The sequence below is a fragment of the Panthera onca genome, chromosome B4 (assembly GCF_046562875.1).
Source record: "Panthera onca isolate mPanOnc1 chromosome B4, mPanOnc1 haplotype 2, whole genome shotgun sequence".
Taxonomy (NCBI): domain Eukaryota; kingdom Metazoa; phylum Chordata; class Mammalia; order Carnivora; family Felidae; genus Panthera; species Panthera onca.
Window position 1 is genome coordinate 17,815,165 of NC_138345.1, and position 17,327 is coordinate 17,832,491.

At 37.0% G+C, this 17,327-nt stretch overlaps 1 protein-coding gene and 1 pseudogene across 2 annotated transcripts in view; one reads left to right on the top strand and one right to left on the bottom strand.

The window, feature by feature from the left end:
- Positions 1 to 17,327, top strand: part of MALRD1 (MAM and LDL receptor class A domain containing 1) — a 776,428-nt gene that overhangs the window by 311,634 nt on the left and 447,467 nt on the right. For both annotated transcript variants that reach the window (XM_078450377.2, XM_078450378.2), the window contains exon 23: positions 14,094 to 14,250. In XM_078450377.2, coding sequence (XP_078306503.2) covers positions 14,094 to 14,250 — 157 coding nt within the window. The remainder of the gene's footprint in view (positions 1 to 14,093; positions 14,251 to 17,327) is intronic.
- On the bottom strand, positions 1,949 to 10,394 carry LOC132695196 (ribosome biogenesis protein NSA2 homolog pseudogene; annotated as a pseudogene).

Below are 17,327 nucleotides of genomic sequence, written 5' to 3' on the forward strand. Positions count from 1 at the left end.
CCGAAATTTTATAAGTCCATTTCATAAAACTGGATACAGTCATGAATCTAGTGAGCAGAATCCAATTTGCTAGTTTCATTACAGGGAAATTTCAAAATCCCGGTGAGGTTACAAGTAGAATTTTGAATAAATAGCCTTAGAGATCAGTGCTGGAAAGATTGATTTCTTTTTTTTTAAATCAGGTCAGATTAATAAATAAATGTATTTACTGCAAACATGGCTAGCGCATATTGTTTCAGAAAATAGTAAGAATTCTCTCTTAGGGACGCCTGGGTGGCTCAGTTAGTGGAGCGTTCTACTCTTGATTTTAGCTCAGGTCGTAATTTCATCGTTCATGAGTTCAAGCCCTGCTGCTGGCTCTGCACTGACAGAGCAGAGCCTGCTTGGGATTCTCTCTCCCCCTTTTTCTCTGTGCCTCCCCCACTGTCACTCTCGCTCACTTTTTTTCTCTCTCTCAAAAAAGGTAAATAAACTTAAAAAAATCCCTTTTAACTTATTTTTGCCTCAAATTGAAATCAATGAATAATGGCTGTATCATTTGTGTAACAGATTGAAACTTATCAAGTAGTTTTCTGTCTTTTATTTCATTTCTGTTTGTAATGCCTCTTGCTTTGTATCAGCTTCTGTACCTTTAGATTCTTCCCTTATGTGCAAGGAGAACCCTGCTTCATTCTCTAGAATTAATGCCAGTATATTTCTTACAATTGATGATCCTACATGACATCCAAACACTCAGAATCCATATTTTACACTATAGTTCACTCTTGGTGTTATATATTCTATGGGTTTGGACAAATGCATAATTGCATATATACAGAATTATAGTACAATACAGAGTACTTTCATTGTCCTAAAAATCCTCTGTGCTCTGCCTGTTCATTCCTCCCTCCCTTTTCCCTGCCAAAGCCCTGGCAACTACTAATGTTTTACTGTTTCAATAGTTTTGCCTTTTCTAGAATGTCATGTGGTTGGAATCATAGAGCATGTAGCCTTTTCAAATTGGCTTCTTTCACTTCATAATTAATATACACTTAAGTTTCTTCCTTGTCTTTTCATGGCTTGATAGCTCATTTCGTTTTAGTGCTGAATAATATTCCATTGTTGAATGTACCAAAGTTTATTTATCCATTTGCCTACAGAAGGATATTTGCTTGCTTCCAAGTTTTTGGACTAATGAATGAAGTTGCTATAAACATCCATGTGTAGGTTTTTATCTGGACATAAATTTCATCTCCTTTGGTTATAAATACCAAGAAGCCTAATTTCTGGATCATATGATTAAGAGTGTATTTATTTGTAAGAAACCTTATCAAACAGCCTGTTAAAGTGATTATACAATTTTGCATTCCCACCATTAATGAATGAGAATTCCTATTACTTCACATTCCTACCAGCATTCGATATTGTTGGTTTCTGGATTTTGACCATTTTAATAGGTATACAGTAATATTGCATTGTTGTTTTAATTTGCATTTCTCTGATGACATATGTATGGAGCACCTGCTACCTGTATATTTTCTTTCATGAGGTGTCTTTTCAGGTGTTTGGTCTCTTTTCTTTCTTTCTCACCATCTCTTTCTTTCTTTCTTTCTTTCTTTCTTTCTTTCTTTCTTTCTTTCGGTTTATTTTTGGGAGAGAAAAAGAGAGCATGAGCAGGGGAGGGGCAGAGAGAGAGAGAGGGAGACACAGGGTCCAAAGCAGGCTCTATGTGGGGCTCAAAGTCACAAGCTGTGAGATCATGACCTGAGCCAAAGTTGGATGCCCAACCTACTGAGACACCCAGGTGCCCCTCTCTTTTTCTCTTTTTGTAAAACTGGGATGTTTTAATTTATTTCTTTTACAATGGAATAAATAATTCTGATGACAGCAGGTATATAAGGCTATTTGCTAGTATTCAGAACGAGCACAATCATAGTGGTTTTCCTGATTGGTGTGTAGTCTTTAGTACTTATGAGGAGTTATTTGTCTGAAACTGCTGTTGAACTAGCAAGACTGCATTTATGCATCCATCATTTTCAGGATTGTGTAACCTGGCTGTGTTTCTCCCATACAACCTTGCCTTCTTGTGTCACAAGGCCCAACTCACTCACACCTCAGTGATCGTACCTTTGGTAATAATACCCAAAGTTGTGTATAGTGTGGGTGAAGGATTTTTTTATACCAAGTAGTGGCAGGCAAAAAGTGGCTTTCAATTCAGGATGTGTTACATGGGCCTTTTTGAAATGTAAGGCCATTAACCTAATGAATCACTCTTATTTAGGTGATTTTCGAATAAAGCCATCTCCAGCAAAGCAATTTTAGAAACCATCTTCTACCATGCCTGCTTTTTTTTTCTTTCCTGTTCGAATAACTGTTAATACTTCCATTTGTCCCTGGGCATGAACTTTGGGCAAAGGGAATTCCCATTTTCCTGCTTTCTCTTTGTTTTTATTTAATCATGTTGGAAAGTACTTTAGCTGGGGACTGTCCCTCCCTGTCCAGAAGGTATGCAAGTAGTGCTCCTTGTAGAAACTTTTCATCATCCTTTTGTTTACTGTTTTTATTTTCCTGCATGTTGATAGTCTTTTTCATTTGTATTTTCTCAGTATGGCACTGTTTATAGTAAAGCTTGGCGTTCAGACTAATCATCTTTTTTTTTTTTTTTTTTTTTTTTTTGGCCTTCTTTGAACATTCATGAGCCTCGCCAGCTTCCTTCTTTCCCTTTTTCTCGTGGTAATACAAAAGAAATCCACTGTGCTTCGAGTATTTGTTTTGTGGCTTGGAGACAGCCACATAGATGCTGGGTGCAGCTGCTTGGGAGTGAAGCAGCTCTCAATTTTTGGGTCTCACAGACCCACGAGCTCACTCTACAAAACCCGTGACGGGAAAGAGACAACTCTAAAAACCTGGCCCATTTTTTTTTAAATTTGTTTAAATGTTTTATTGATTTTTGAGAGAGAGAGAGAGAGACATTCTGTGAGTGGGTCAGAGAGAGAGGGAGACACATTCACAGCAGGCTCCAGGCTCTGAGCTGTCAGCACAGAGCCCCACGTGGGCCTCGAACCCACAAACCGTGAGATCATGATCTGAACTAAAGTTCGACGCTCAACCAACTGAGCCACCCAGGCACCCCAAACCTGGCCCGTTTCTTAATCAGTTGTCTGTTTTCTTATTGTTAAGTATTAAGGATTTTCTGTATGTTTTGTTTAACAGTCCTTATTAGACGTAAATGTTCGCTGTAAGCTTGAGAAGAATGTATAGTCTTATGTTATTGGATAAAGCAGTGTTAGGCATCATTTACATCCAGCTGATTAATGATGTTGAGTTCACCTTTGTCCTTACTGATCTTTTGACTGTGAAATGTGTCCTTTTCTGTAAGAGGGGTGTTGAAGTCTCTAATGATGATAGTGGATTCATCTGTTTTTTGTTTTTGCTTTTTGCTTTTTTAAAAAATTCTGTTAGTTTTTGCCTCACATAGTTGGACACTCTGTTTTTAGGCTCATAAACATTAACGATTGTTAGGTCTTCTTGTACTATTGACCTCTTTATCATTATGTAATAAAATTCTTTATTCCTGATGATTTTCTTTGCCTTGAAGCCTGAAAAAAAAACATTTCTTAAACAAATAGAACTTTCAATTCATAGTAACATGGGAATACATTTTGGATTAATAATGGTCATATCTGATAAAGTATTTTTTTAATTTTAAAAATTATTTTTAAAATCTCAAAAATTTAAATTACTAAATTATTTTTTGAAATTTAGGTCAATAAGTTTTTGTTAGAAGGTATTGTTTATCTAGTAATTCTCAAAAATAAGCCTTCAGTTGTTTGTTTCATTCACTCACTTGACAAATATTTTGAGTACTTATCATGTGACAGACATTTTTTTTGGTCAAATACATTAAGGATATGTGAGTTATATAAAGAAAGAGAGAGTATAATGGAAATTGATTACACAATTCCTAAAGAATTATTTACATCAAATTCTGTGTGTGTGTGTGTGTGTGTGTGTGTGTAAATGGTACTCTGGAATTGTCCATTGAGTTTCTCAAATATATTGGACTAAGAATTCCAAATTATACCCTTCCCAGTCAACTCTTTTTTTTTTTTTAAGTAAAATGCAGTGCCTATGTTCTACACAGTATGTAATAGAAAATAAGGTGCCAGAAAAACAAGTGTAAAAAATTCTTTAATCTTACAAGTATTTGTTTTCCCCAGAGTGTTTATTTTGGGAAGAAAAATTAAGCTTGAATGTCTACTTTTCTTTTTTCTTCTTCTTCTTTTTTAATGTTTATTCATTTTTGAGAGAGAGAGGCAGAGTGTGAGTACGGGAGGGGCAGAAAGAGGGAGAACAGAATCCAAAGCAGGCTCCAGGCTCTGAGCAGTCAGCACAGAGCCTGATGCGGGGCTCAAACCCACAAACCGTGAGATCATGACCTGACCCAGAGTCGGTTGCTTAACTGATTGAGCCACCCAGGCACCCCATGAGTGTCCACTTTTCTAAGTATTCCTTTTGGATTGGTATCTTGGTTTTGCATCTTGGACTTGAAGGTACTATTTTAGCTGTTAGCATAAGTGGTTTTGAAGAGTGGATCTCAAAACTTAGCATGCACAGGAGTAAGTTGGAGAATTTGTTGAACAGATGGCTAAGCTCTGGCCCAAAGTTCTTTTTTTTTTAATGTTTATTTATTTTGAGAGAGAGAGCACTCATGGGGGACGGGCAGAGAGAGCCCGAGACACAGAATTCAAAGCAGGCTCCAGGCTCTGAGCTGTCAGCCCAGAGCCCTACTCGGGGCTCGGACTCACTAAGCAGGAGATCATGACCTGAGCCCAAGTTGGACGCTCAACTGACTGAGCCACCCAGGCACTCTTAGCCCAGAGTTCTTGATTCAGTATGTCTGCATTAGGGCCCAGGAACTAGTGACTAAACTAAGTTCTCAGGTAATCCTGATGTGCTGTTTCTGACCCCATAGTTAGAGGACAACTAGTTGAGAATATAAAACATGGGAGAAGGATAGCACTGACAAGTTACTTAATTTTACTTCTCTGTGAAGTAGTAGTGGTTATAATCCTGCCTCTCAGATTTGTTACAAATATTAAATGACAAACTATTACTTAATACTCTCTCATTGAAAGATCATTTAAAGACTGATCTAAAAACCTCAGATACTTTAGTTTATGTATCTCAGAAACTAATGGGGTTTTGGCCTAAAGTCTGTTTTACAAAGAATATAATTACTTTAATGAGCCTTTAAAAATTCTGTTTTGAAAAGAGAAAATAAATAAATAAATACAACCACATTATGTAATTTCTTCAGCTTTAAAATTTATCCATTGTTATTTTGTGTGTGTGTGTTTCTATTTGACTCGCAAAGAGTTTTTCTGTGGTGAATGTCATACAATATTGAAACAGGAACTGTGGGGGAGCCTAATTAAAATAGTTGGCTTTGATACATTTGATATTGAATTTTGAGTTGGTAAAGCCCCAGGTGGTTATATAAAATTTCAGCAAATGTTGTTCATTACTTCATTTATATTTCATGAGACTAGGAAAGAAAAACCCAAAAGCATTCTGCTAAAATTGTGTGTATGTTTTTTAAATTGAGATTCCTTGCACTTGTAAAGGAGAATTTTGATATAGAAAAGCAAGAATTCTCTAACACTTTTATTTAATCTTAAGCAACAGATTCAGGAAATATTTATTGAGTACCAGTTGAGTTTAAGTCGCTTTACAAGGCTTTCTGGATATACAAGGTGAGGTAGATAAATAAGTTAAAATCTGTGCCACGATATGGGTAGAATCTACTGGGGAATAAAGCTTTATATTCAGTGAATTAAAACGTAACATGAAAAATACATTTAAAAAGTTGTGTATAAGTGCTCTAAAATTCTTCCGTAAGGGGGTAATTTTGAATCAAGGAATTTTGAGTGTAGGCATCTAAAAAGGCTTGGAAATGAGAATATACTTGAGATATGTTGTGGAGATATGTTGAGAAAGTAGTATAGAGGAAAGACCAAGAGCACAGGTTATAAGAGTGCTCAGAAGAAGGCAGATAAAAGGGAGACGGAGAAAAGAAAGTGCATGATGTATTCAAGTAATTACACAAGCATATGCATTGGGTATATATCCGAGTGTCTGAGTAAAGTAATGTATGAAAGTTGCTGCCAAATTTTTTTTAGAAAGTTATTCGTCAGATCCCAGTGAATTGAGGCTTTATCCATAGAATGAATAGTGGTGACCAAAGGATGGCCTGTGGGCCAATTCTGGCCTGAAGCCTGTTTTTTGCAAATAGAGTTTTATTGGAGCAGGAATGTGACAATTCATTTAAGTAGTCCATGGATGCTTTCATGCTACAAAGACAGAAGTTTAATAGTTGTACCAGAGACCTTATGTCCCATAAAACCTAAAATATTTACTATATGGCCTTCACAAAAAAAATCTGACCCAGTTATGTAGCGTTGCAGTGTGGAATATCAGTCTGTGGACTATTAGTTACAAATACTTGACGATATAAGGAGCTTGCACTAGAATGCAAGTTAGTTCACTGCTTCTTTTATCAAGAAAGCTGTGCTCTGGAAAAAAAAATATGTCAGCTGATCTGGACAGTGTGTGTAGTAAGTAGATGTATAGTTGTAGAGTTCACTAAAGCTTTTTACTGTAGTCCAATAGCATACAGTTTAGTTCAAGGGTCTTACTTTGAGTTAGTGAGGATATATTGAAGATTTCTAAGCAGGATGGTAGGATCAGATGTGTATTTCAGAAAGGCCCAATAAAGTCAATGGAAACTTTTTTTTTTTTTGGACTCTTCTTCTGCATCACTAAAGCATAGTATAGACAGCCATGTGTGGAGTTTTGGAATCAGAAGGAACTGGTTTCACAACTTGGGGAGTCAGCTAGTAAGATTTGACACTGAAGAGGGAACGTTCCTTTTCCCTTTTTATATTCTAAAAATCCCACAGGAGAGGGGCGCCTGGGTGGCTCAGTCGGTTAAGCGTCCGACTTCGGCTCAGGTCATGATCTCGCTGTCCGTGAGTTCGAGCCCCGCGTCGGGCTCTGTGCTGACAGCTCGGAGCCTGGAGCCTGTTTCGGATTCTGTGTCTCCCTCTCTCTGACCCTCCCCCGTTCATGCTCTGTCTCTCTCTGTCTCAAAAATAAATAAATGTTAAAAAAAAAATTAAAAAAAAATTAAAAAAAAAATCCCACAGGAGAACTCTGATTAGTCTGGCTTGCTTAGGAAGCCTACCGCAGCAGTTGGTGGGTCAGGGATTTTGTCTTCTACAGAGAAGTTGGCGGCTGAGGTGAGGGAACAGTCAGTTTCACACCACGAGAATGGTTCACTACAGATATTAGGGTAGTGCTACGGAAACTATTATAAGAGCTGCACTATTGAGCACTTTGTATTTTCTGCTACTCACGAAGCTAAAAAAGTCCATGACAACTTTTAGTAGATTACATCTCACTCGTTATGCTAAAAAAAGGCCTATAGTGGGGCACCTGAGTGGTTCAGTTGGTTAAGCATCCGACTTCAGCTCAGGTCACGATCTGGTGGTCCGTGAGTTCGAGCCCCGCGTCGGGCTCTGGGCTGATGGCTCAGAGCCTGGAGCCTGCTTCCGATTCTGTGTCTCCCTCTCTCTCTGCCCCTCCCCCGTTCATGCTCTGTCTCTCTCTGTCTCAAAAATAAATGTTAAAAAAAAATTTTAAAAAAGGCCTATAGTATCAGAATGAATTAAAAGGTATTTTTCAACCCAAAGAATACACCTGGACAATATGTCCCTGATGTTGTATACGTACAGGATCACAGGTCAGTTTATCTCACCCAGAAATAATTTGACTTGTCCTTGCAAGGATATTTTTTTTCTTACTAATTTATTTAGGGTGAATACCCACGAGATTCTCAAATAAGGGAAAATATTCAGTATTTTAATTGGTTAATTTATGTCATGGTTAAGACTTTAGAAACTGATTATCCTATGAGGCCTTGGAGACTTTTTAAAAAATAACGCGGACAGTAAGTAAGATCTCTTTTTATAATCACTTTTTAACTGACCTGTACATCATCACCCAGTATCTTTCCTTGTGCAACTACTCGGTGTGTAACACTTTCTTTGTCTTATAACACTTCCTATGTGGTTTACGATATGTTTTATTAGAAAATATATGTGCCTATAAAACATCCTACTTCCTACCTTATATGAGAAAGGACAATTTTAAGGCCAGTAGAGAGATACTGATACTTTGTGGGTGACAGCATTGTTAGGTGTGGTCATAACTGCTTTGCCCATTCCATGGGGTGGGTTGATTTCCTCTGCAAGTACGTGCTTGGATGATCTCATCCCAAACACAAGCAAGTGTTTGTGTAATTCTTCAAGTTTCCACTAGGAATCATGCATACATCATGTGCCCACAATTAATGCATGTAATATTGGTGACCACAGGATGCAGTGCTGTGTTCTGTGTTCATAGTACGACGTGAAGACACAAATGTAGTTTTGTTGTTTGTGGTTTGCAAGTCAATCTCCTGGTATGTGTCCCTTTTTTCTTTTCCTTGCAGATGGGGGATATTTCAGGGATATATACTTATAAGGAATTTCTTTAGTAATTTATATATATCTTTGTGACTGAATTATATCAAGTTATATTGGATTGGGAAAATTACACATGAATAGTTTTTAATTGTGTTTAATTCTGGGCAATTCATACAGAGACCTCCAGTTGAAGAATTGTTGATAATTTTATCATTGCCAGAATTAATGACTTTTAGTCACTTCGTTCCTCCATGGTCTCCAGATCTGTTCACTTTGTTTTGTCTTATGTTGTTTTTCTCCCCCCAGCATGAAACACATTATCAGCTTTTCGTGAATGATTTGATCTGAATCTATAGTTCTGTCACTCCATTGGTCTTTTTATTTCCACATTTGTTCTACTAATTTTGAACTCATTTATCAAGTTTTTATCAAGTATTTTTTGAGGGCCTATGATCCAGTTTGCTGCATAGGAAACAAAATAGACATGGTCCCTACACACACACACACACACACACACACACACACACATTGTTGAACATCTAGCATAGAGCATGGTACATAGTAAGCAGTCAGTACGTGTTATATTCTATGTATGTGATATGTATGCTTTCCTCCCATTTGCTAATGATGATTCAGTGATGATTTTGATCATCATTTTGGCATCTTTGATAAACAGAAATCCTTAATTTGAATATAGTCCCATTTTTAAATATTTCCCCTATGGTTAGCAATTTTTATATATTATTAAAACTTTCTTCCACATCATAAAGATATTATTAGGTTATCTTCTTTTTTCTTTTTTTTAATGTTTATTTTTGAGAGAGAGACAGAGCATGTGTGGGAGAGGGGCAGAGAGAGAAGGAGGCCAGAATTCAAAGCAGGCTCCAGCCTCTGAGCTGTCAGCACAGAGCCCGACCTAGGGCTTGAATTCACGAACCGTGAGGTCATGACCTGATCTGAAGTCAGATGCTTAACAGACTGAGTCATCCAGGTGCCCCTATTAGGTTATTTTAGAGAAACTTTATTGTTTCACCCTCTATATTCAAGGTACAATCTACCTGGAATTCATTATTTTTTAAAGCTGTGAAATAGAGGCAAGTTTTGTTTTTCCCCCCACATTGCTACCTGATCTATTCAGTCCACATTGAAAAGCTTGTCTTTTCCTTCAGTGCTTTGAAGAATCACACTTTTCAAAATCAGGTGTACAAATATATGTGAATTGGTTTCAGGAGTCTTTTGTCCATTTATCTGGTCCATTTTCCTATCTTTACTTCAGTACTGCTCTGTCTTGATTATTCCACATTTATAATGAATTGACCTATTAAATTCTGTTTGTTTTTCTGTACATTAAAATTTGCTATTCTTAGTCCTTTAGATTTCTAGATGAAGCTTAGAATCTGTCAATAACTAGGAAGAAATGTCTGTGGAAATTGTGCTGGGTCTCAGTGAATCTATGAATAAATTATATATTCATTTCTGTCCTTGTTATCCCTAGGATCTTGGGATATTAAACACACAAGGAACAAAACTGGAAGTGCTTACTTATTGAGACATAATTCAGACTAATAGTTCTGCCTCTTAAAACGGTCTTAATTCATACCCTCTGTGGTTTATGGGACACTAAATCCTTTATTCTATTAGCAGCAACTAATGACATAAACATAACTGCAAATCACAACTATAATTTATTAAATACATAGAATGGGCCAGGTACTCTTTTAGATATTCCCTTATTTTATTTCTGATTCTTATTAAGACCATACATGGAACATCTCATAAATGAAGAAACTAACATATTCAGCAGGATTCACTAACCTCTCTAATATTGTCTACCCAGTAAATGATGAGGCCAGAGGCCACATTCTGTTGTGGGCTTCTCACAATCATGTTCCCAGTGACTTGGGCAGGCAAGACGCAAAGATCCACTCAATAACTATGTGGTAACTTCTCCATCCATTTGCTATTGGTGATTCACATTTCTTTCCTCAAAAAAGAAAAAAGATACAACTTTCAAAATAAAAATGGTTTTAATAAGTAGCAAATTTACATTCTATAGTATCTAGCATAATCTGTAGGTGAGAAAGTGGTAAGAAATCTAATTAATCAGAGTGCCAGAATGCCCATACTGTGAGAAATCACCTCTTCACTTAATACTTCGAAAGGCTGCGTATTACCTAGATGTCTTTAATGTTTTATCTCTTTTTTTTTTGAATTGATATTTAAAGTGGGAGTATAAACTCTGTCTTTTATGGCAAGATTACATTGATATTTAATTGTTTTCATCCTGATTCTTTCTCTTTGACTTGGAGCTAGGAAGGGAAAGACACATTTTAAAAATTATCTATAAGCTTATTAAAATATATTTAAATAAAATTGACCTAAATTAATAGAGACTAAATTTGAGACTTGAAAACCTTTTAGACCTATAAGGAGAACCCCAGACCAGTTTCCTGTCTATTTTCCATGCTTTATATATGTATGTGTGTGTGTGTGTGTGTGTGTGTGTGTGTGTGTGTATATGTATATACAAATGTATACACATATAGACATGTATATATGTATACATTTATATGTGTGTGTATATATATGTATATATATGTATGTATATAATTTCTTCTTTATGTGCCTCTTCTAAACATATTCAGTTCTTTAGGGCCCATTTTACCCACATGAAAATATGATTTCGCTCAAATGCGGAATCTATAAAAACGAATGAACAAAAAACAAAATGGACTCCTAAATACAGAGGACAAAGTGGTGGCCACCAGAGGGGAGGTGGATGGGGGCGGGGAATGGACAAAATAGGTGAAGGGGGTTAAGAGGTACATACTTTAAACTTCTAGTTATAAAGTAAGTAAGTCACAAAGATGAAAAGTACAGTTTAGGGACTATCATCAATAATGTTGTAATAATATTTGGTGACACATGGTGACTACATTTATCATGCTGAGCACTGAGTAATGTATACAATTGTCAAATCAGTATGTGGTACGTCTGAAACTAATATATCATTGTATGTCAATTATACTACAATAAAAAATTAAATGTTAAAAAAAAGAAAATACGCTGTACAAAGCTGACCACATTATTGGCAGTATTATTGTAAAAAAAAAACCCACACAACCAAATTATTACAGACTAGATTTGGTAATTTCAGCCTTTATCATAATTTGTGCACATTGTACCAATGATACATGGATTTAAAATCAAAATAGTAGAATAATTATTTCTTTTTTTTTTTTTTTTTTTGGTTTCTTTGATCCCATCAAATAACTTTATTCGCCAACATTCCTTAATTTACAAAGCCTTAGTCATTCATACACATTAGGGGGATCCACAGTGTTCAAGGAATTTAAATATAATGTATCCTACCAACCCAAGTAAACTAAGTACAAAAAATATTCACATAAAGTTGTTCACATGTAGGTCCTAGATTACCAGCTTCTGTGCCAGAAAAAAAAAAATAAAGAAAAATAGATTTATTAAGTGGTATTTGAAACTAACTTTGAGCCTGGGTCAAAACCTCTCTTGCACCCAAGTCAGCCGCACACGAACGTTAAAACTCTGCCACATAGTCCCTTGTTTTGAAGAAGGAGGCCCAGGGGGTACAAAAGATTTCTTTAAAATATTCTTCAATAAAGTCCCTCCCTTCTGTGGCCTCTCGTGGAAACAGATGTGGGGACCTGCAGGCGATGGGTGGCAGTGCATTCACCTCTAGATGGTGGCTGAGGCAGCTTATGATAGCCAACCCTCAAGTCCCACCTCCTGGTTTCCCCTCCGAAGGCTTCTCTCTAGACAGGAGTCCCTGTCTTCCAGGTCTAGCCGGCAAGATCAGAGACGGGCCTGGCGTCCTGAAGGCTGTGCCCCAGCCAGGTGTGGAAGGTTCGCCGAGGCACCATCTCTGGGCCTCAGCCCCAAGCTTGGCCTTTGTCAGGTTGCTGGTTCCTAAGCGACTCCAGTAGCACTGTGTCTGTATGGCCACCACACAGGCCAAGGAAGGGGAAAGGAGTCAGGGGGGAGCCATAACCCAAGAGCCAGCGATGCCCCAGATATGGGGAGTGCGCACCCAGGATTAAAGGTGAGAGATGCACTTGGTGGGCGGGGCCGGAAGCCCAGGCAACATGGAGCAAGGTGAGGGCAGAGAGTTAGGGGTCTCCCTCCTTAAGGAGTACTTTTACCAAAGGTACTCTGAGGTTGAAACTCAGACATCCATCCTATTAAAATCTCTCTTCTTGAAGAGGTACACCACAAAGGCATGGAAGGAAGATTCCCACAATGCCCGCTCTTTACCTTTTCTTAGAAAAAAGGCTGAAGCAAAAATAATCATATTGCTCCAAACACTGGTTTTGTAGGAGTCAGCCAATATGTCAAGGAGTTGAGAATCTTGGAGGAAGGGAATGATAGAGGCAGGGAATGTCCAGGCGCAAGAAGGCTGTGAGAAAGTCTGCTGAGTGATCTTAGCAACCCAGAGTTAGGGAGCAGAGGGAATGCTGGGTGTGTGCCCTTCTCTGCCATCATTTGCTCTGGGACCACTACTGGCAGGGCTGTGAAGGAGGCCAGGGACCTAGTGAGAGTCAGATCTCCACCAGTGTTGGGCACATTTCTCTTCCAGCTGTAATTAGGCTATTTCTTTAAACATTTTTTATTTATTTATTTTTATTAAAAAAAATTTTTTTTTAACGTTTATTTATTTTTGAGACAGAGAGAGACAGAGCATGAACGGGGGAGGGGCAGAGAGAGAGGGAGACACAGAATCGGAAGCAGGCTCCAGGCTCTGAGCCATCAGCCCAGAGCCCGACACGGGGCTCGAACTCACAGACCGCGAGATCGTGATCTGAGTTGAAGTCAGACGCTTAACCGACTGAGCCACCCAGGCACCCCACTTTAAACATTTTTTTAAAAGTTTTATTTATTTTTGAAAGAGCGAGAGAGACAGAGGACACAGTGGGAAGGGGCAGAGAGAGAGAGAGACAGAGACAGAGACACAGAATCTGAAGAGGCTCTGGGCCCGGGCTCCAGGCTCTAAGTTCTGGGTTCCCAGCTGTCAGCACAGAGCCAGGGGCGGCACTCGAACTCGTGAACCACAAGATTGTGATCTGGGTCGGGGTCGGTCGGATGCTCAACTCACTGAGCCACCCAGGTGCCCCCAAATAGGCTATGTCTTAAATGAACATTCAATACACTCCCTTAGAAAGGCATCCGTGGGGGCAAAACTCGTCTGGGTGGGAGGAAAGAATTCCCACTCTCCTGTCCTAATGTCTCAGGGATGAGATGAGGCCAAGGCCTGCTACCTTAGTCCCCAGTGCCCAGAAAGGGGTCAGATGTAGCCAGTCTTGAACAGACTGTGGCAACCTCTTGGCTACAAGTAAGAGGCAGTTGAATAATTATTTCTGTTGAAGATTATGAGTTATCATTATGCTATAAAACATTATTATGCTTTAGGAAAACTTACAGAGCAATAAATTGTGGTCAATGATGAACTATATAAAGTATACCCAAAAATGATGAACTGTATTATAGTTTATGATTCTCTTCTGTTTTATTGTTTTTTTTTTTAATCTGATAAATGCTTTGTACTTTCCCCAGAAATACCACAGATGGCTGGTATCTGTATGCTGATAGCTCAAATGGAAAGTTTGGTGATATGGCTGATATACTCACTCCTGTTATTTCACGCCTGGGACCAAACTGTACTCTGGTGTTCTGGACTCACATGAATGGGGCGACGGTTGGTTCTCTCCAGGTATTACTTAAGCAATTGCACTTTTTAAAACTTCTCTATAAAAACTCATACAGTACAATCTAGTGGTATTAAAATATAGTTTGCTAATATGTGACAATGGATAATTGTCAGCACCTTACTCGTTTCACCATGGTATGATTGAAAGAGAGCTTTAGCAGAATGGGACCTGAATGGCTAGTAGGATATTGGTTTTACTATTTGGTTTATGGTTATTATCTTTACTATGAGGTTACAGCTTCTGTAATACAGTTTTGTACTTGAAATGTTTCATGTAGGCTTTAGTATCAATGTTCTAAGAATACCAATGTTCTGAGAATAGTGCATATGGATTAGACACACTTTGGTGATGTTTGAATGTGCATTCTTCATACTGATGGTATTGCTGCTATGTTTCCCAATTATCTTTTTTCAATTTTTTCCTTGTGAAAAAAATTAAACTCTTTTCAGAATTACTGTTTAGACTGTCTCAAACTGTTTCAATAATCTCACAGATAACTCCAATATAACCTTTACTCAGAGTTCCTATTTTTTTTTTTTTTTTTGGTCCATTGTCCCAGTATTATCTTTTATAGGAAACATTCCATACAGGATCACTTATCGTACCCAGTTATTTCTTTGTAGTGCTTTTCAAATTGGAATAATTCCTTAATCTTCTCTAGACTCTTAGGACCTTGGTATTTTAAAATATTATAGTCTAATCCAGTATGTAGAATCTACTCATTTTAGATTTAATGTTAAATGTGTATGTTTGTTATAATATCATCAACATTGTGTTCTTTTAATTGCATCCTAATGGTAGTTTGATATCTATAGGTCTCATTATTTTTATACCCTGTGTTATCAATAAATATTTTGTGAAGAGATATTTTGATGGTATGTAAAATCCTGTTCTCAAGTCAATTTTACTTGCTAGTTTTTGCATTCTTTAATATTTTTTGCTGGAATTAATTTGACTATGATGATGGCTTAATTGTGATTTTTTAACTCCATTATTCTGTTTACATTTGTACATTGGTTTTCTATTGTACAAAACACCATCACCCACACCACCACCAACAAAATCACTTCTCCATTTAGCTCTCCATTTATTGACTTAAATCAGTGTGGATTCATGGGTTCGTTTTGTATTCAGTTTGTTATCATCTATTATTATTTATTGATTGTTACCTTGCCCCAGATATGCTCATAGGATACTCTTTAAGCTGACTTTTTGTCTCTTTGACAAGCCCATCAGTCTTTGAGCATTTCCTTCATGTCTGTCTAAGCAGATGTTCCAGACTTCTGTTACTTTTATCCTGTTCCATCCCTGGAGTTAACTGTTTTTCCAGAGGGTCCTGGTTTCTTTTAGAAGACCAAGTTATACAAGCAAACCAGAGAGAGGTTCTTGAATCTCAATGCAGATCCCTAGATCCTGTTTTCCCATATTGGCTGTGCCATATATAATATATGAGGTTTTAAGTAGTATGTAGAGATGCATCACTTACACAGAATAAGCCAACTCAGTTTTCAAACATCTCCATTTGTACCATTTCATAGCCTTTGTAGCACTTTCCAGAGAGCCATGTCTGAACGATAAATCCCAAAGTCCTAGAATTGTTTAGCTCGAGCAGTTTTAGAGCAGGGATATCTTGCTAAAAGCAGGCACAGAAAAGGGCTCTCCCCTTGTCAAATACTATCAATTTGTTTGCCAAGAAGTCCATGTTTAGCATATTTGCCAAGAGTTTACAGTTAGGTTACATGCTGTCCAATGAAGAGAGAGAAACAGACTGCAGACCAGCTGCTTAATCACGTCTTCCCCATACCTTGAGTATAATTTTAATATTAGGTACTTTGGCTCTCCATTTGATCACTGTATTAATCTAAGATTTTCCTGACTGCATTAAACATTTATTTTTCCAAATAAGTTTTAGATACACATATTTCACAAATATAGGTAGTTTTTATTGTTTACTTGTTTACCTGGAAATATGTTAAATTTATATATTGGCTTTAGAAGAATTATCTTGTTCATTATAGGTCAGACTCCTTACCTGTAATGATTTAAAAATAAACTTGTTTGTAAAGAAGTATGTGTGCATGTTTAATAATCTAAAAGCATTCAGCAGTTTTAGGAATTAAAGTTACAACTTATTTTTTTTTCTAAAAAATTTTTAGATGCTTTTATTATTTTTGAGAGAGAGAGAGAGAGAGAAAGAGCATGAGCAGGGGAGGGGCAGAAAGAGAGAGAGAAAGAGAGACAGAGAGAGAGACAGAAGATCCCAAGCAGGCTCTGTGCTGACAGCAGAGAGCCCGATGCAGGGCTTGAACTTACAAACTGTGAGATCATGACCTGAGCTGAAGTCACACACTTACCCGTCTGAGCCACCCAGGCACTCCACAGCTTATCACTTCTTTTACATTGGCTTTCAAAAAATGGTTTTTGGCAAAATTGTACAACTTACTGCAGGGTTCTCATCAGAAAAAATGAGAATTATTTAGCTGGTATATTTTATGATTAAGAATTAATTATCTGAAAATTTTTTTTTTCAGGTACAGGTTTGTATTAGTAGGTGAAAAATTATAAGATATTATTAAAATATCATAAGTAATTAGTTTTCAAATAATTAAAATAGTAATGTGTGATATTATTTTTTGTGCATGAATACATTTTCATAGTGATTTATATATAGAGTGGTATGTGTATCAAGATCTATTTCCCATATTTTTTAAAAGTATTCATCAAAAATGATTTTTATTTTTTTAGAAATTGTATTTTCTTGACCTTGATAATACGTTGTTTTAACTTAAATTATATATGTAGCAAAACTTTTGTGATATTTTTGTTAGTCTCATATTAGAAATTCTAAAGGGTCTAGAAACTCTACTTCTATAATAATTTGTTAATTATACTCCAAGAAAAATAACTGTTTGAATTTAATCATAAATAAAGCAATAACAAAACCATTACAGGATTACCTCCACTTTCGAAAGTCAAAACCCTCACAAACCCTTTACCAGAATGATTCTTTTGGTTGTACACATTGTATTTTTAAAAAGTAATGTTGTGATATAATTAAATTAGCCATCTAAGTCAATTA